Source organism: Pichia kudriavzevii, chromosome 4, assembly GCF_003054445.1.
Source record: "Pichia kudriavzevii chromosome 4, complete sequence".
NCBI lineage: Eukaryota > Fungi > Ascomycota > Pichiomycetes > Pichiales > Pichiaceae > Pichia > Pichia kudriavzevii.
This window is the reverse complement of record NC_042509.1, coordinates 613,835-632,046: the sequence shown is the minus strand read 5'-3', so window position 1 is coordinate 632,046 and position 18,212 is coordinate 613,835. Positions and strand designations below refer to the sequence as shown.

Below are 18,212 nucleotides of genomic sequence, written 5' to 3'. Positions count from 1 at the left end.
GGAAGAATGACTGTAACATAAAGACAGGCTTGTGTTACACGCCAAGATTAGAAGAAAATCACTTATCGCACAGAAGTTGAAATTTGTTTTCTAATTTGTTGAGTTGCACTTTCAATTTTAATCCAAGACAACAACATTAGAATTTTTTGCTATCAGAGTTCTATTTGACTAGCTTTGTCACATTAAACTCTAGGCTCGGCTTATTATTGGACTTTTTAGTGGTTTTGCACCTGAATAACCAAACAGTCTGTCTTACCACATTACGCGTGTGTGGTGTAAAAGCAGAGTTGCAACGCCTACTCCTCTATGAACATGTATATTCTGTTTCACTATTCATTGAGTAACATTTCTGACTATAGAGTTTCAATTTTGTTGTTTGGGGAATCAAATAAATAGGTTGCATTTAATCTTCATCCGCTTTCCTTTATTTCTTATATTTAGATACTCGTCTACTGTTCCAGTATCTTCACCAAGGCCCATATTGACCAACATATAAAAGTAGATGATATCTCAACTACAAATGTCCTATCTCGTTAGTCAACTCAGAACAGATACTGAAGAAGATTCCCGGGCGCCGGTGTCGGGTCTGGAAATATTAAAGGGTGGGCCTTTACTAATTTCTACAGATAACTTCTCAGATTCATCCACAGATTCACTTGCCCTGCAGAAAAATAACACAAATTCTGCTGAAGTCAAACAGGCCATAATGTCTTATCTAAAAATACATGAAATAGAGAAGAATTTTGACACCATCACAAGAGAATTCGAAAATTCCATCCATGAGTCGCTTCAGAAATCCCAAAACTGCATGTTGCCTTGCTTCAATGTTGTCTGTGATTCAAACTGTCTGCCCGACGAATACTATGCAGTGATTGATATTGGCGGTTCGACTTTACGTATTTCGGTAATAAAGTTTTTAGAAGAAAATAAGGCGGAGTGTATTATCAATAAATCATGGGTTATATTTGATGATAATAAGCATTTAGACCAACAATTCTTTGAATGGATTGCAGGTAATTTTAAATCTTTGATTGCAAACGACATGAAGGTTTTGCTGGAGAATTCTAGGGGCTCTATGAAAGTGGGTATTACTTGGAGTTTCCCCCTATTACAAATTGAGGCACCAAACAGAGCTGTTGTTTCTGATCTAGGTAAAGGATTTTCTGTATGCTTGGAATTTAAAGGTAAAGATTTGAAGGATATCTTTGAAGAATCTTTTACCAGATTTGGTCTTGACATTGAAATCTATGCAATTATAAACGATTCGGTTTCTGGGTTTGTTGCAGGGTCTTATTTGATAAACTCCAAGCTTGGATTAGTTCAGGGAACCGGTGTTAATTCTTGCTTCTTTGTTGACAAAGAGAAACTCTCCTATGGAAAGATTGGATTTCTAAAGCCCAATTTTGGAGAGGAGAAAATCCTAGTCAATGCCGAAGCTTCTTTTTTGGGGTATCACCTCTTCCCCCATATAAGTGAGGCAGACAAAGAAATGAACCCATTGTGGGACGTAATATCCGAGCAAGAATTGCCCTATCCGCACATGACAACGGGCGACTATGGTGTGTTCCAGCCTCTTGAGGTGATTACCTCGGGGAGATACATACCTGAGATAATTCGGAGGATTCTTATGAAGACCATGGACATGGAAAAGCATTCAGAAGGAGGCGCCGAATATTCCCTGTCTGCCGAATTACTCGGCGAATTGTGTTTGTCTGATGATGATGATGATGATGATGAGGTAAGAGGCAAACTGTGCACGGCTTTACAATTGGAATATATATCAAAGGATGAAATTGGAATCCTCAAGATTATAACAGAGGTGGTGATCCATCGTGCCTCAATTGTTCTTGCTTCCTACATTATTGCCATGTTGCGAGTCTCTGGCCACATCGACACCGACATTTTGACCATCTCCGTTGTTGGGTCCATGTTGCAGCATTTCCCAAGGTACAAGGAAACCGTTCTTGAAATACTGGGGAATAAAAAACATATATACAAGCTACCCAATATTACTTTTGGATTTGTCGAGGATAGCAGTATCTACGGCGCCGCCATTGCAGCATGTGCAACCCAGAGAAGTCTATGTTTATAGTTTGGCATTGTATCTCTTCCTAATGGATGGCTTGTGTACACTATTTCCTTAATACTTAAACTTAACGAAGGCATCCTCATAGAGGTGTACCCACTGCTACCTCCTTCATCCCGCTCCGCTCCAATGGATCTTAATAAGCATATCTCCTCCTTATCGGCAATTTTTTCCACCCTTTTCGCGCCTCCCCCCCCCCACCTTGAATTTCAAGAGCTGCTGCAATTCTCTGGATAGATAAATATAAATATAAATATATATGTAAATAACGAGAACAAACCCGCACACTTAAAAGGAAGAAAACTCTAAAAGAGGTTTTCCTAAGGAGACAGTATTTGCACATTGATGGAAATGACAAACTCTAGTGGCATTCCAACAGACAAGCTAGGAGGTACAAACACAATTGACGACGAGTTTGCCATGCTTTTCCTAAGAGAGTTGCAGAACACTCGATTGGAGCCTATTCGAGAGGGGGAAGGCAGTTTGGAGACGGCACCTGAAAATGCCAAGATTTTCAGCCCAGCGCATACGCAAGGCACAGAGCTTGACTTTTTGGGTGCTATGGAGAATACAGACAGTGACCACAAGTCGGGAATGAAGGGTGCTGCCAGTTATGCCATGTATTTGCCGCAGGAAACTATACTCAACTCAAACTTCCCAGATTTGAACGATTTATACCCGTATGACAGAAGTCAGAATTTGTCCAATATATCACTAGATACGTTGATGAAGAACACAGAAGCCGTTTTCTCCAGGCCAGCACTCCCAGAGCAAAGGCCAAACACTCTAAGTATACCGGCGACTTCTCCCTTGCCCGTCCAATTACAAGCAGGGGCACCTGGCTCTATGACAAACGTAAACTCGTTGCAATTCAGTACCGTGAGAGAAGAGCCAGTATCGATGCATACCGGTCTCTCTGGAGAGGATCCAGCCCTGGATGAGAGGTTTACAGTGACACAGATGATCTCCGAGAAGGTCCTGACTCTTTATGAAAAAAAAAGTGAAAGTCCACCAGATGCTTGTTCTCCAAACATCATGGATACTCTAGGGAAGTCGATCGTTCTCAAGGGCGGTATAACGGGTAAAATATATATCGACCGTGAGTCATATGGGAAGCTATCGAGCAACATATCGCAAATGTCTTTGGAGAAGAACGAAAATCTGGCGCTTTTATTTTGCTACAGGCGGAATTCAACCACTATAAGTCTCCCCATGGACCTCCGATATATCAAAGAGTTGCAACAGAGAGGGCTGGAGTCGGCCTTTGATCAAGTGACATTGTGTTTACATACAAGTTTGAGGAAGTTTGATGGCAAGGACAAATCGAAAATTAGTGTGATCACCGGCTTTGAGGAGTTTTCCTTCAATGGCTCGTCTTCTGGGTTAAACGGTAACATTATAAGTATAAACAGTACAAAGACTTTGGTCAGCTTCAGCGACCTTCTCCGGCTGAGTAACTCGTACAATGAAGTCATTTTCCTATGGGATCAAATCAAGTTCAAATCCGCCACTGCCAATAATAGACACGATGCTGCCAATAAGCATTACAACGTCATACTTGATGTCTCCTTTGAAAAAACACGTTGGGGGAAAGTCCAGACTCTCCTGACCAAAACACTGGAGTCTCAGAAGATTATTGTTAGAGGCCGAAATCCAAGCTTTTATTCTCAGAAGGGTGATATTCTGATTGGCAAAATCAAAAAAATAGCTTCTACAAGAGGCCCTAGAGCAAATAAAATGGACTTGAAGGAAAAATTAACCTCTTTGGAAGGTAATAGTTGTAAGGAAAATATAGTACCGGCAATAGAACCCGCTAATGGTAGCAATGTCTGCAGATTTGGTCCAAATCCTGACTCCACGGGCCATGGGAATGGCTCACAAGACGCCTCGCCGTCCTCGGTGGCCTCAAGTTACAAGTACTATCGAGCCAGTGACAACTACTACTTGCCCCCGGTTGACGTTGGTTATTTCCCTCATTACGTTCACCATAGTAACAGTGTGCTTAAGGCTGGTGGCAATCGTTAGAAAGAGGAGATAGGCATCCTTACAGCATATAGCCGTGGCACTCAGAATATGGATACGGATGTCACGTGCCTCAGCTGTAAGTGGAAATTCGCAGGCGGATTTTCGTTTTCCTTGTCGAGCACCAGAATGTTTCTTCCTGATAAGGGAAATACGACACTATACAAGGGTAACTGTAACATTAAACTAGAAGCTGTATTTTTGTAACATCAAGTATACCGCCTATACTTTAGGTTATATTAAATAAGGAACAGAATCCAGCTAGCGGGGGAGCATGCATATCTCCAAAGTTTAGTTGTGCTTGTCAGACAGAAACCTCCCATGTTTGAACTACGCAAATACGACACCAGAGAGGCAGCTGCTGATTTTGTTGCTAGACATATTGTTGATTCCATCAACAATTTCAAGCCAACATCTTCAAAGCCGTATGTTTTGGGGTTGCCAACAGGCTCCTCACCGGAACCGGTATACAGCAGACTCGTTCAGCTTTACCGTGATGGCAAAGTTTCGTTTGCAAACGTGGTTACGTTTAATATGGATGAATATTGCGGTCTAGCCCCTTCTGATAGACAGTCATATCATTATTTCATGTTTGATAAATTCTTCAGTCATATTGATATCAAGGAGGAAAACATACATATTTTAGACGGGTTGGCTGACAATTATGAACAAGAGTGTGCAGCTTATGAAAGGTTGATCAAAGAATATGGACCATTTCAAATATTCATGGGTGGAATTGGTCCGAATGGACACATTGCATTCAACGAATCCGGATCTGTTAGGAACTCGATTACAAGAAAAGTAAAGCTCCAAGAGTCCACAATTATTGCAAATTCACGTTTTTTTGGAAACCAAGCCGAGAAGGTCCCCAAGTATGCTTTGAGTGTTGGAATTTCAACAGTCTTGGATCAATCTAACGAGGTGATCTTTTTGGTTTTCGGGGAAAATAAAAGAGAAATCTTGAGGAAGACTTTGACCTCTCCTGTTACATCCGACATTCCAAGTACCTTTATTAAAGAACATAAAAATTGCCTGTTGGTTTGTGATGATGATGCCTTTACGAATTAAACGCTCAGTGCAGTTATATAGAAAACTATACAGATGTATTATAATACAATATTTGTTTCCTCTAATCCTCAATAATCACGCCATAGTAATTATAGTATCTATCCACAATGTCAAATCCGTTATCGTTGAGACTTTTCACTTGGTTTTCATTGACATCTGTAATAAAAACTCTGGGACAATCCTTGTGTTGACCTTTCACAAACATCAGAGCAGTGCATATCAACCCCAATTCGAAAACTTCAGAGAGAGCCGTATACGATGGATCGACAAATAGACCTGCAATACATGCGTACCTCTGGAGTTGGGACAGTTGTAACTCAGTAGAAAATTGAAGAGAAGGATAGAATTTTGAGAATTTTGATTTATCATTGAAAACTACCAAACTGCCAACTATGCTCTTTCTCAATGGCTCAATAGCCACAATGATCTGTAGGTTACTGGATCCATCAAAATATTGCTTATCTTTACCACACGAATTAAAGTCCTTCAATAGTTCCGAGTATATTTCATGGCTACTTAAATCTAATTGACGTTCTATATCATTAGAAGTGCTATTTTGGGAAGATAGAATATCTGCAGGGTTCCTACAAATATCAAACATTATCCCCACAACTTGTAGTTGACGAACCAAATTTTCTGAAACTTTCCAGCTCAAAATATTGTCGAGCTTCATTAGACATTTGACTTTCTTCTTTAAAATGTTAACATCAAGTTGAGATTTTGGACCATTTTGCACTCCAGTAGACTTGTCTAAAATATTTTCATCAGTTATTACCTCTATGCTCTGGTTTATTCCAAAGCCCAAATTGCATGATCCTTGAAGATTTTGTAACTTAGACTTCCCGGCTCCTGTGTGTGCTCTTCCTAAATGAGAAGATATTGCTGATACTGATGCTTCGTCACTGAGATCACATCCATACGATTTAAAAAATTCCAAAGTTCTATTGTTTCCCTCTGTAGGATTTAGCAGCAAATCATTTATAGTTGTAAATTTTGGGAAGTTACGTCCCAAATATACTTTGAAGCAATCTCTGTCTTCAAACAAATACTTCACAGTTTTTGTATACAAATAATTACCAATTGAAATATCTCTCTTGTTTCTATCGACCAAAAGGAACATAAAGTTGCCAATATTGGTCTTACCACCAATGGTATTCTTAGTATGATTTGGATAAACCCATGCACTGGAAAATCCCAGTATAATATTTAGACTGGTATTCCTGACAACAAAACAACAATGATTCTCCGTATCATACATCAAAAGCTTCAAGCTGGTCAAAACCGAATCCTTCTCAGAATATGCTAAATAGTTGTTATTCTTCAAAAGTGTCACCAAATTATTCCAATCTCTCTTGAAATTAAATGTTTCAACCAACCAACTGTGCTTACGATGGTTATTCTTTTCGACATTGGCTGTTTTGGATGTAGATTGGACAATGAGACCCGGTATCTTCCCAGTAGCCTTCCTTTCACCAAATAATATTTTTGGCAAATGATATAAGGCGTCAAATGTGTAATCATAAGTGCAAACATAGCCTGTAGGTGATCCTCCAAGATTAATATCATATAAAAAGTCCGTTGGGGAAGCCACGCTGATTATAATCATCTTTTTAGAATTAGTAGTATCTACTACCTTGCTTCTGTTGGGTACAGAATTGCATAGCATTGATACATGCTTTGACACACCAACTTGATAAAGATTATTAGAAGTTTCAGCGCAAAAAAATAAAATCACTTTAGATTTTAGGATCAGTTCTTCATGAAAAGAGGTAATCCCGTTGGAATTATAGCTTGAATGTAATATATTATAGCCTGATCTGTACTTAGATAGATACTGACCAAATTTAATAAATACATCCTCCCCATAATTCAAATTTAACTTGGAAAACTCTGTTTTGTCAATGCTATTTATGTGAGATTTGTGACCACTTTTATCTATTGTTTCGTATAAAGGGGTTATCAGTGGTGTGAGTATGAGTATCGTGTTCTCATTCTCTACATTTTCATTTAAGTATTTATTTATCGGTAATCCTGCATCTCTGATAACTGTAATTGATTTTTCATAAGCTTTCATGGAAAGTGATTTATGGTGAGCAATGACATCAGGTGATAACATCGAACGATCTGCTAATACCTCTGTCCAAGATGGCAGTTTCTTATGTAAATGGTGAATTCTGTCTAAAGAATTTTCCACAATTTTTTGATCAATGGAGCAATCTTCAATCACTGACTTTAGAGCAACTATTGCCTCCCTCTGAATTCTATAATTACTACAAAGCATTATCAAATCACATCCAACTGAAAAGGCACTAATGCATCCTTGTACAACCCCAAAATTTCTGTCTAGTGCTTCAAGTAGCAAGCATTCACTAACCACAACGCCCTTAAAATTTAGCTGGTCCCTGAGTATATTAGTGACAATTGTGGGACTCAAGCATGCATGTAAATCATTATTATTAACCCCCGGAACAGCACACCCCCCAACCAAAATGCTATCTAATAAATCTTCTTTAATTAGTTCCATATAAGGAATAAGACTGGATTCAAACAACTGCTCTGTTGATTCTAATATCATGGGAAGCTCAAAGTTTGAATTAATGGTGGCTGACCCATATCCTGGAAAATGTTTTCCACAGTTGAATAATTGTTCATCCTTAAAAGCTTTAGCGGCTACTCTACCCATCTCTACAACGGATTGAGCGTTGTACCCATATGCTCGCACACCGATCATCTGCTGAATAAACGTGGCTACCCGGTATTTCAATATGTCAAGAACAGGACCCAAATACATGGAAAAACCTATAGACTTTAGCTCTTTTGCTATCGAACGATATACTTTGTATGTGAGATCCACTGAACCAGCAGCACCCATGGCCATTGCACCTGGAAACTGGGTGACAAATTCCCTGTCAAATAAAGAGTTTAGCATGCCCCCTTCTTCATCTATAACAAAGATTATGGGATACTTGTATCCAGAATTTTTTGCAATAGCTTGGAGGTCTGTAATTAGTTTTTTCGTTTGAGTTGCATCAATAAAATTTCGTCCACTTAAAATGATACTACCTATATAGTATTTCGATATCAAACTAGCAATTTCTTCATTAACAGAAGTCCCCTCAAATCCAACCATAAAAAAGTTACCTACGAGTCTTCTATAGTATGATTCTCTCTCGTCATGCTCTTGATCACTTTCATCTACTTCTTTGGTTTGATCTATGGTCTGTTTTTTCTCTTGTTTGTATGTGCAATCTTCATCTGATGAGATCGCTCTTTTCCTATTCAATGCCAACATCACGAGTCACACACAATCCAATAGTAAGGATTAGATCTAGCCTATGCGCTTGAACCAGCAACTTTAAATTTTTAGGTTGTGTAGTAATTGGAAATCCTGAAAGAAAAAGGCTGTCAACAAAAAAATGTTGACAATGATAAGAAAACAAATGCAACATAAAACGCTCGACCGATCCAAAAATGCAACAGTAGATAAGCTCGGAAAATTGGCGTTTTGTCTCAGTGAATGTTGAAACACTAGTTTGCAACAGTAACATGGGAATTAGAGCTACTCCTTACTCTATTCCGAAGTATAAGTACAGTCAATCTTCCAAACAGGTGTACATGCTATTCTTTCCTGAGCAGCTGACACCGAAAGCAGTGATACATTTGGTAAGAGACTGTGTTCAATAGCAATGCCCAGAATATTAAGGTTTACCAACTGCCTCTTGGCGGACAATGCTAAATTGATTCAAGCAGATTTATATGTTGATACTGATTCTGGCGTTATCATCGAAACTCCCTTGATCCCAGTCCACGCTTCCGAAGTGCAGGTCATCGATTTGCAGGGGGGTATACTCTCTCCTGGATTCATAGATATCCAGATAAATGGTTGTTTTGGATTTGACTATTCTTCTGCTTTCAATGATAAACAAGACAAACAAAGTTTCCTCAAGGCATACAATGAATCTATGGGGCAGCTCTTGGAGTATGGTGTCACGAGTATTTGTCCCACTGTCACATCGAGTCAGCAACATGTATACCATGACGTTATCCCCATCCTAGGCCTCAAAACTCGATCTTCAAACAAGGCCGATTCTCTTGGTGTCCATCTAGAAGGCCCCTTCATTTCACCCATCAAAAAGGGCTGCCATCCGCCAGAGGCAATTACTGATATGAAGCATGGCTACATCTCCTTGCAGGAACGATACGGCCAAGGTTTTGAGCAATACGCTGCAATCGTGACTGCTGCTCCAGAGGTACAAGGCTGTTCCGAAATTATACCACAGCTAACCAGCAACAGCCCCACCGTATTTTCCATCGGACATACCATGGCTGACTTTGATCTTGCCCTTAGCGCCGTACACAGCGGTGCTACAATGATTACCCACCTCTACAATGCAATGCCCGCCCATACAGCCAGAGATGTTGGTGTACTTGGTCTGATATCTGCTACAAAGGATACCTTACCTTCAGATAAGATTCCCTTCTATGGTATTATTGCCGACGGTGTCCATGTCCATCCTAGTGCCGTCCGGGCGGCTTACATGGCCAATCCCTCAAAGACTATCCTTGTCACCGATGCCTTGTATTTGATTGGTTTGGAAGACGGCCACTACCAGAGGGGGAATCAGTCGGTTCAAAAGAAAGGGTCTTTGCTACTGCTACAAGGTACCGATACCATAGCGGGATCGGCAACCCATTTGATTGACTGTGTACACAATCTCATCAAATGGACAGGTATACCCCTTGCAGAGGCCCTGGCGACCATCACCAACAACCCTGCTACATCTCTCAACATTGCACACCGAAAGGGGTTTCTAAGGCCTGGCTGTGATGCCGATCTCAATATTCTGTCTGCAGATGGCACACTGAAGGAAGTCTATAAGTTGGGTCAGAAGATACATGGCTTCAAGTCAAAAGCTGCAAATTAGCTTGAAATTCAAATGAATCTATAATAGTGAGAATGTGTATCCATATATATACTTTACCCTTTATTTGGATTTAAATGAAAAACTGGATCCAGCTGGCTTGTATTTGTCACCATGCCGATGCATTTATCTCTGACCTAGAGAAGAGATTCTACAATGATGGTCAAAAAGAAGTATTATAGTTATCTAGGACTTGGCTTACAGTTCATCCCAACGGCAATATCTTCCTTGAACATTTTCGGGGATTCCTTCTACCACCATTTTAGCATACAAACTACCCACGGTATCTGGATTCAGGAGTTTTCCGTTCGAATATAAGTCTACGAACATTTTATGTGCAGAATCTGTCATTCCATTGGAAATATGATCACTACGAATAAGTTCCTGCATTGCTGTGTCTACTACACCGGGAGCCATGCTGGTGCACCTAACTCTTCCCGAGTACTCAGAATGTAATTGGACGCACAACTGATTAAGTGCTGCCTTAGACGTTCCATATGCAAGCCAGCCATCGATCCCACGACAGCTTGCGCCTGATGAAACAAAGATAATGTCCAGCAGTTTCACATCTGAAGTAGAAAGGAGTTTCTCCAAAAATGCAATGATACTGAAGAAGTTGATTTCAAAACAATTTCTAACTTCTTTAATATCAATATTGTTTTCATGTAAATGGCCAACCGGGCCAAGAACACCAGCATTAAAAACTACTCCGTCTATCCTGCCAAATCTGTTCAATGTCTGAGATATACATTTTTCGATTGTGTCGGTTTTAGTGATGTCCCCGTTGATTACTAAGATTCTGTTTCTATCTTCTTCGTTTTGTGAATTCACAAATTCATCCAATAACAGCTTATTACGTGCAACCAAGACAACTTGGGAATCCTGATACCGAGCCAGTATTGAGCTTGCAATGCTTTTGCCTAGCCCCCGTGAAGCACCTGTAACTATAATTGTCTTTTTAAATAACATTGTTGCTTGTCCCGGTTGTTTGACGTTGGTTACCGACATTAAGTGTATACAGATTAAGATATTGCGGAAATCGAGAAATATTTATATATATAAATATATATATATATATATGAATATTTTTTTTGAACACTCAACCAACCTAATATATATAGAATCTATTACTTTGCCTTTATAAATTAAAGTATTACAACTGAAAGCGACATTAATACTCTATTTAACATACTGATATTCAGCCAACTCTTTATCGCAGTGCTCTAAGAACTTTCCGTTTAAGTTTTGCGCAACACCCTTCAATGCTAACAATGCACAAACACCACCTGGAACCTCTGGCTTTAATAATTTACCGCTTTCATGAAGACCAATGAACATTTCATGTGCCTCTGAATTCATGTTCTTACCTAAAACATTTCTAATGTTTGTTTGCATGTTAGTATCAACAACACCCGGATCAATACTTATGCTTCTGATATGACCGCCTTCCTCTGATGCCAAATCTAATGCCAAGTGGTTAACAGCTGCTTTACTTGCACCATATGCGAGCCAACCATCGTACGCCATATGTGCGGCACTTGATGAGACATAAACACAAGCAGATGGAATTCCGTCCTCCTTTGCTGCTTTTCTTAATTCAGGAATTAGCTTCTGTGTTAGCTCAACTAAGGAGAAGAAGTTAACTTCAAATAACTTTCTCATTGCCTTGGTATCTAGGTGATCGATGTGGCCAATTGGATCCAAAACTGCAGCGTTGAAAATAATAGAATTGATCTTTCCAAACTTAGAAACGGTTTCGGAGATCAACCTGTCCATTGTAGCCTCGTCGCTTAGGTCGCCTGCCACGTAGTGGACTCTTTCTTGATCTTTCTTGTCTAAACTATCGTAGAACTCTTTTAATTTGTCTCCAGACCGTGCAACCAATGTGAGTCTGACATCTGGCGACTCTTTAATCAAGACTTCTGCCATTGTCTTTCCCATACCACGGGATGCACCTGTAATGATAATAACCTTTGGACTCATTTTTCGAATTACCTTTGAAACAAGAAAAACATCTTTTGAAGAACTAAAAATTAGATGGACGGGATGCAAAGGGGGGGTATTTATACTTGAAGGTTGTCTATTAGAAAAATTTTTGAACTCAAACTTTGCTAACCGTTTTTTCTGTCTATCATCTGCTCTTTTAACCACCCACTGCTTTCAATAGCCAACTCTGTCAATAGCAACGCCTAAATACTTTGTTCCGACTACGGACACCACCGGCCCGGATCTATTAACAATCGAAATTGGGGTGATTGCCACGAAAAAATAAGAAAGAAGTTGAGGGAATTAACTACATGTCTCGGAATGGGGGGTGGCCATGAGCCAATCAATGTTCGAGGCTGTCTGATGATCAACGAATTTTTCTATTGTTAGACCCTGCACAGAAATGCAAAATTTTGGCCTTTTTAATACAAGACCCCTTAAAACCTACCTTGCTTGATATATATAGGCAGTCGATTCTAGACATAGGCAACTAGCCTTATGCTGTATATAAATCACTTTGATGCATATAACTGCTGTTACGAGAGGATGTTAGCTGGTTCTCTGTCTTTTGGACACATGCTCTACACCTTTGAAGAACCTATCATGGTTCTTCATAATTATCTTATCTATCCCGTAGTAGTCCAAAAGATCCCTGTCAAACCTATCACGGATGTTTTTTTCGGTTTTCAGTCTTCTGGTAATCAAATATCCTTTTTGTTGTTGAATCGAATGGCATTCACTGGAGTGTTCCTCGAGCTTCTTTATAAAGACTACGCCATGCAGAAGGTCAATGGTCACATCGTATTTCACTGGACAATCGGTATTTAGCAGGGTACGGTTACGGAGGCCTTTACTTTCTGTTTTTCTCCGGCTTCTCCTCATTTGTTCTTCCGAGTAATTTGTATGGCATACCATAATGGCATTATGGATAAGATTGTTCCATTTTTTGGGTCTTTTAGGCCTGAAATTGGAAGAGCCAAGTTCCTTAGAGAATTTCATATGAGGAAGAAAGGGAAGCACCTGAGCAAATTGACCAAATGATAAACAATAGCTAATTCCTGTTTCAATCTGCCGGGCTACATAATCTGCACGCCTAAACATGAGGTTAGAGTAAAGGACGAGGACCTCCTTGAACTTTTGCCATAATTGTTGGACTGGATATAGAAACCAATCTATTTCCACAATAGTTTCTGGCTCATCTAAAAGATAAAAACAGTATGGATTTTTTTTGTTGGCATAGCAAACTGGTGGGTTTTCACCCCAATAATAAGTACTTCTGAGGTATTCAGCGTATAGGTTATAATCAAATCTTTCCACAGAATACATGGCATTGAATTTGTGTGTTCCAATGACAAGCCCATGAGTTCGAAAATAATCACTGTACATTGAAGAGTTGATATCGTAACCATGCAGAACTATTTGGTCAGAGTATTGAATGATAACTTCAGCAGAAAACTTGCAGCACCCTGGAAGCTCTCTGTATGTTACTTCAGACATTAATGAAATATACTTAGAATACATGCAATTGCTGTAACCTATCAATTTAAGAATGGCTTCATCTTCTTCCCTTTGTTGTGGCCTCACTTCATAGAGTTTTCGTGCTCGTTCATACACATCGTCCTTAGCTATCTCCTCATGCCTCAATCTCTCTGGCAACTTCAGCTTCCCATTGTTTATAAAATGTCTGAACCTCGTCAGCAATTCTCTGTGTGTATTGTCCAGTGCTTCCATTGTCAAATCGTTGTCACAATCAAAACAAATCTTTTTGCAACATTACTCAACTATAAATGGTGAATCTCATAGTTGATTTCTTGGAAGAATACGAAAATTCGCGGTAGCACCAAATTCCAAGTGCGAGTAGCATGGGATTCAAGGATAACTAAGACTAGATAGAATACGACAAATTTGACATTGATCCGGAAGAATGTCGAACCCCGAGCAAGGGTACATGAAAACTCCCAATATCTTTTTCAGTTTTTGGATCTTGTGTATCTACTGCTACCAAAAAAAATGTTTCACTCTTAAAGGATTTTCAACGGAAATGCGGCCAAGTTCTTTTTGACAAAAATACAAGTATACAGCTGCAGTTTCGATACAACAGATGACTTTAGAAATCATGTAAGCTATGGGTACATACGTGCGTGGAAGATCCCATTATTAATTGTTTTTTCACTACATACTAACTTGTCACGGTGATCTTTGAGGATAAGCTGTATTTTTTCTGGCAGTATTACCCACAATAAAATTATTGGGGTTTTAGCGGTGCTTTTGTTGAAAACAGAAACGTATATATGGGGGACACCGCAGATTCCACAACCATTAAAGAATAAATGGAAGCGTAAAGGAGTACCTAGGTACCAAACACAAGCCATTAAAGACGTTTGCCGTTTTTTCAACAGGTAAATCTAAAAAACCAGGCATTCTTTTAGAAATTAGACGCCCCAAGAAGAAGAGTAACCCAAAACGTAACTGGATCTTCGTAATGTATAGTAACCTCGTGAAGTACCTTTTTCATTACTATAGCTACAATGAGGTTACATATACGTTCTGTCCGCATATTTCAACAGACCATTAATGACCGGTAGCGAAGATGGAATTTTAGTTAATTCGTTTCCTTTCATGAATGTCCATTGGTAAGCTAATTGGTCTTAGAAAGTCTTGTAGTTAGCATAGCGCCAAAGAGTAGGAGCTCATATGTATATATGTATATATCTTAAATTCAAAATAAATTTATTTGAGAAAACTATATTGTACACTATGTATTGAGTTGAGCAAGTAATTTTTTTCAACTTCAAAAAACTAAAGTTTGGAAGCAACAAAATATTTTTAGTAAATCACTTGCTAGACTAACGCTCTTTAACGAGGTTGTGGCTTTTCGTGATAGCAGTTCTTAAATCGAACGATAGTAATCTTTCATTGAAATAATGGCAATAAATCAACTCTAAAATTTGATCAGACATGAAAGGGATTTTGCAGGATGTATTCCAAAAAAGGAAGTTTACAGTGGATATACGATAACATACTGAAGTTAAGGTTTCGAATTTAGAATAGGGAAGTTAACAAAGGTAATTCCTGGTTGCGGGCGTGACGTATATAAGACATACAATATCCTGTTACATAGAATTGATATAGCTGATATAGCTCCAAATCGGGAGTGAAAGGAGCAGAAGGAGGAAAAAAGAAATTTTTTACTAATTCCACTACAACTAACTTCCACCATGCGCATTGTCTATGCGTGCGCTTATACGCCCATTGCGTACTTACTAAACCGTGTATAATAATTATCATTGTTATATACAATATCAATGCTATCGATAAAATCCACGAATATTCTTAAAAAGATTCAACTGTCAAAACATTCCAAATTAAGAAATAGTGTTGACACACTTCACCAAGTCCTCTAGCAAATAACAATTCCCTCTTTAGCTCAGTTGGAAGAGCGCGAGACTGTAATGGTTTACAAGACATCTTGAGGTCTCTGGTTCGATCCCGGAAGGAGGGAGTGTTCATTTGCGGGTTAATGGTCTAGTGGTATGATTCTCGCTTTGGGTGCGAGAGGCCCTGGGTTCAATTCCCAGTTGACCCCTAAATTGAACATTTTTTAGATTTTTAATTCTGTCTAATTAATTCACTGAAAAGTAGTGAAAGGATTTTTTTTTTTTGCATGCACCTTAAACATCAAAATTTTTCATTTATTTCATCAGTTTGCAGGTACTTTAATAAAATTCCTACTCTTTTCCTCTGAAGGTTGCAGCAGTCCGACTTAAATACAACCGTCGATTCTAGAGAAATAGATATTATGGATATTCATCGTTGTTCGTTTCTCGACTACACCCCCGAATCTATAACATGCTGTGCCTTTACACATGAATCAAATTTAGAGCAAGTCACACCAAATAATTTTAGATTAGCAATAGGTAGAGCTGATGGGTCAATTGAAATCTGGAATCCAAACAACTCAAAATATAGATGGGTTTTGGAAAACGTGATTCCAGGCTCTAAAGGCACGTCAATCGAAGGCTTAGTTTGGTCTACCCATAATGATCCATCTTTACCTCCAAGATTGTTCTCCATCGGTGGCTCTACTATTTTAACTGAGTGGGACTTGGATACGGGTGTGCCTTTGAAGAATTTTGACTGTAATGCCGGTGTCATTTGGTCTATTGCGATCAATAAAAGCCATGATAAAATTGCATTAGGTTGTGAAGATGGATCTGTGGTAGTAGTTGATGTCAATGGTGGTCCGGGTGTCATTGAGCATGAGACCATTTTACAGAGACAAAAATACAGAGTCTTATCCCTTTGTTGGGTGGAAAACAAAATGATACTTGGTGGGTGTGCAGATGGTAGAATTAGAGTTTGGTCTTACATGAATACTGAAATTGGAGGAGATGGTGAGAATACTGAAAATGGAATAAAGGGAAGATTAGTGCAAACGTTGAGAACAGATAAATCCAAAAGTGAGCCAAGTTTAATTTGGTGTTTGCTTCATTTACCTAAATCAAACCAGTTTGTTTCTGGAGATTCCACCGGTTCGATTAAAATCTGGGATTTGAAGCATTTAGTCTTACAACAATCTTTTCAGGTTCACGAGGCCGATGTTTTATGTTTGGCCAAGGACGCAACTGGCGAAAAGTTTTTCAGTGCAGGTGTTGACAGAAAAATCTACAACTTTAATCACACTAAGATCTCCAAACATAATAACAAATGGATAAATACTTCTAGCAGGTTGTTGCATGGCAATGATGTCAGGACAATGGCATCGTATCACTCGAAAAACCTTGATTTCTTGGTCAGTGGTGGTATTGAAAGAATCATGCATGTCAATTCTATCAAAAACTTCCAAAGTTCAGTCACCTATAAACTACCAATAAACCCTATTACCGAAAATGTAATAGTCCATGAAGATAAGAGGTTGATACTCATGTACCAGAGAAATGAAATTAAGATATGGAAGCTAAAAGAAGACCATACCAAGACTCTAATGGCAAAATTGACATTATCGGATCCAGAGAATATAACGGATATCTCGCTGAGTGGAAATGGGGAATATTTACTTGTTAGCAGACTTTCTGTTTTGAAATTATTTCGTTTAGAGGAAGTTTCAGAGAACAAAATGTCAATCAAAAGGATCCACTCCGATCTATTAGCAACCCTTGGTGCCAAAAAGGCCAAGTTTATCAACTCTGCTGAGATTTTCCTTGTCTACACATCTGAAAATGACTTACAAAGCTACAAATTTGACCAACTATCACCATCCTCTCCAATTGACGATTTTCAAGAACCAACAGACTACGATTTACCTATAGCTGATTCCATGACGAACTCAAAGGCAAATTTCACTTACTTGGATCATTATTCCCATATTGCAATTGACGAAACAAACCAACTAGTTGCTTTATCCACATACAGCGGGGTCATTGATATTCTCAATTTGTCAACTGGCAAGATTAAAACATTGGTGAAACTCTCTTCTGTTGCAACTTGTATAAATTTCACTTCATCATCGACGTTGTTAGCTGTTACCTTGGACCACAAAATACACGAGTTTAATGTATTGAATGATAAGAAAAACGGTCAAATCTACACAGCTTGGTCCATGACTAATTCGAACAGCATGCCTGCTCAATTCATTGCACTTCCTGGGTATGCATATGGTGTATTTGAAACTTTAGGGAGATTTGGCATTTATGGATCCAACTGGCTGGTTTTCTTTGATTCCCATTATGACTTACCGAATAGCCATTCTGCAGCAACTGAAAATGGTAAGAAACGTAAAAGAAATGGCGATGTGCAAGCGTCGTCATCTAAGAATGCCTCCAGCAATATTTCTAAAGGTGAGAACAAATGCTTCTTCTTGACAAAAAACTACACTGACATACTGTTTACAGGAAAACTTAATGATTCTGAATTAGTTGTAGTTGAAAGACACCTAGAAGACATGGCAAACCCACCTGCATTTAAGCTAAATAGAATTGCAGTTTAAGTTGAAGATACTCTCGTGTATATTATAGAATCTTTGTTCTTTTAAATAACAGATGGACATGTAGTACAAAAGTAATAGTAAGAATAAAAAGCAAGAAATGAAAAACGAAAAACGAAAAATGAAAAAACACCTGGAAATGAAC

The 18,212-nt window shown here is 38.9% G+C and overlaps 9 protein-coding genes and 2 non-coding genes across 11 annotated transcripts; 7 read left to right on the top strand and 4 right to left on the bottom strand.

The window, feature by feature from the left end:
* Positions 1 to 502: 502 nt before the first annotated feature.
* C5L36_0D03070 (uncharacterized protein) lies at positions 503 to 2,092 on the top strand (the record flags this gene model as incomplete). The annotated part of the gene is made up of 1 exon (XM_029467188.1): positions 503 to 2,092. The coding sequence occupies one exon, from the start codon at positions 503 to 505 to the stop codon at positions 2,090 to 2,092; it is 1,590 nt and encodes a 529-aa protein (XP_029323048.1).
* Positions 2,093 to 2,431: 339 nt separating this feature from the next.
* C5L36_0D03066 (uncharacterized protein) lies at positions 2,432 to 4,111 on the top strand (the record flags this gene model as incomplete). The annotated part of the gene is made up of 1 exon (XM_029467187.1): positions 2,432 to 4,111. The coding sequence occupies one exon, from the start codon at positions 2,432 to 2,434 to the stop codon at positions 4,109 to 4,111; it is 1,680 nt and encodes a 559-aa protein (XP_029323047.1).
* A 318-nt stretch (positions 4,112 to 4,429) lies between these two features.
* On the top strand, positions 4,430 to 5,176 carry C5L36_0D03063 (uncharacterized protein; the record flags this gene model as incomplete). Its single annotated transcript, XM_029467186.1, has 1 exon — positions 4,430 to 5,176. The coding sequence occupies one exon, from the start codon at positions 4,430 to 4,432 to the stop codon at positions 5,174 to 5,176; it is 747 nt and encodes a 248-aa protein (XP_029323046.1).
* Positions 5,177 to 5,237: 61 nt separating this feature from the next.
* C5L36_0D03060 (uncharacterized protein) lies at positions 5,238 to 8,468 on the bottom strand (the record flags this gene model as incomplete). Its single annotated transcript, XM_029467185.1, has 1 exon — positions 5,238 to 8,468. The coding sequence occupies one exon, from the start codon at positions 8,466 to 8,468 to the stop codon at positions 5,238 to 5,240; it is 3,231 nt and encodes a 1,076-aa protein (XP_029323045.1).
* Positions 8,469 to 8,862: 394 nt separating this feature from the next.
* On the top strand, positions 8,863 to 10,101 carry C5L36_0D03055 (uncharacterized protein; the record flags this gene model as incomplete). The annotated part of the gene is made up of 1 exon (XM_029467184.1): positions 8,863 to 10,101. The coding sequence occupies one exon, from the start codon at positions 8,863 to 8,865 to the stop codon at positions 10,099 to 10,101; it is 1,239 nt and encodes a 412-aa protein (XP_029323044.1).
* A 195-nt stretch (positions 10,102 to 10,296) lies between these two features.
* On the bottom strand, positions 10,297 to 11,106 carry C5L36_0D03050 (uncharacterized protein; the record flags this gene model as incomplete). Its single annotated transcript, XM_029467183.1, has 1 exon — positions 10,297 to 11,106. The coding sequence occupies one exon, from the start codon at positions 11,104 to 11,106 to the stop codon at positions 10,297 to 10,299; it is 810 nt and encodes a 269-aa protein (XP_029323043.1).
* A 171-nt stretch (positions 11,107 to 11,277) lies between these two features.
* C5L36_0D03040 (uncharacterized protein) lies at positions 11,278 to 12,081 on the bottom strand (the record flags this gene model as incomplete). Its single annotated transcript, XM_029467182.1, has 1 exon — positions 11,278 to 12,081. One exon carries the CDS (start codon positions 12,079 to 12,081, stop codon positions 11,278 to 11,280), a length of 804 nt encoding a protein of 267 aa, XP_029323042.1.
* A 552-nt stretch (positions 12,082 to 12,633) lies between these two features.
* On the bottom strand, positions 12,634 to 13,815 carry C5L36_0D03030 (uncharacterized protein; the record flags this gene model as incomplete). Its single annotated transcript, XM_029467181.1, has 1 exon — positions 12,634 to 13,815. The coding sequence occupies one exon, from the start codon at positions 13,813 to 13,815 to the stop codon at positions 12,634 to 12,636; it is 1,182 nt and encodes a 393-aa protein (XP_029323041.1).
* A 1,685-nt stretch (positions 13,816 to 15,500) lies between these two features.
* C5L36_0Dtrna5Y lies at positions 15,501 to 15,586 on the top strand. Its single transcript is given in 2 exon segments — positions 15,501 to 15,538; positions 15,550 to 15,586. It is a non-coding gene; the product is annotated as a tRNA-Tyr (tRNA).
* A 12-nt stretch (positions 15,587 to 15,598) lies between these two features.
* Positions 15,599 to 15,670, top strand: C5L36_0Dtrna7P. The gene has a single exon. It is a non-coding gene; the product is annotated as a tRNA-Pro (tRNA).
* Positions 15,671 to 15,883: 213 nt separating this feature from the next.
* Positions 15,884 to 18,070, top strand: C5L36_0D03020 (uncharacterized protein; the record flags this gene model as incomplete). The annotated part of the gene is made up of 1 exon (XM_029467180.1): positions 15,884 to 18,070. The coding sequence occupies one exon, from the start codon at positions 15,884 to 15,886 to the stop codon at positions 18,068 to 18,070; it is 2,187 nt and encodes a 728-aa protein (XP_029323040.1).
* Between the last annotated feature and the right edge of the window lie 142 nt (positions 18,071 to 18,212).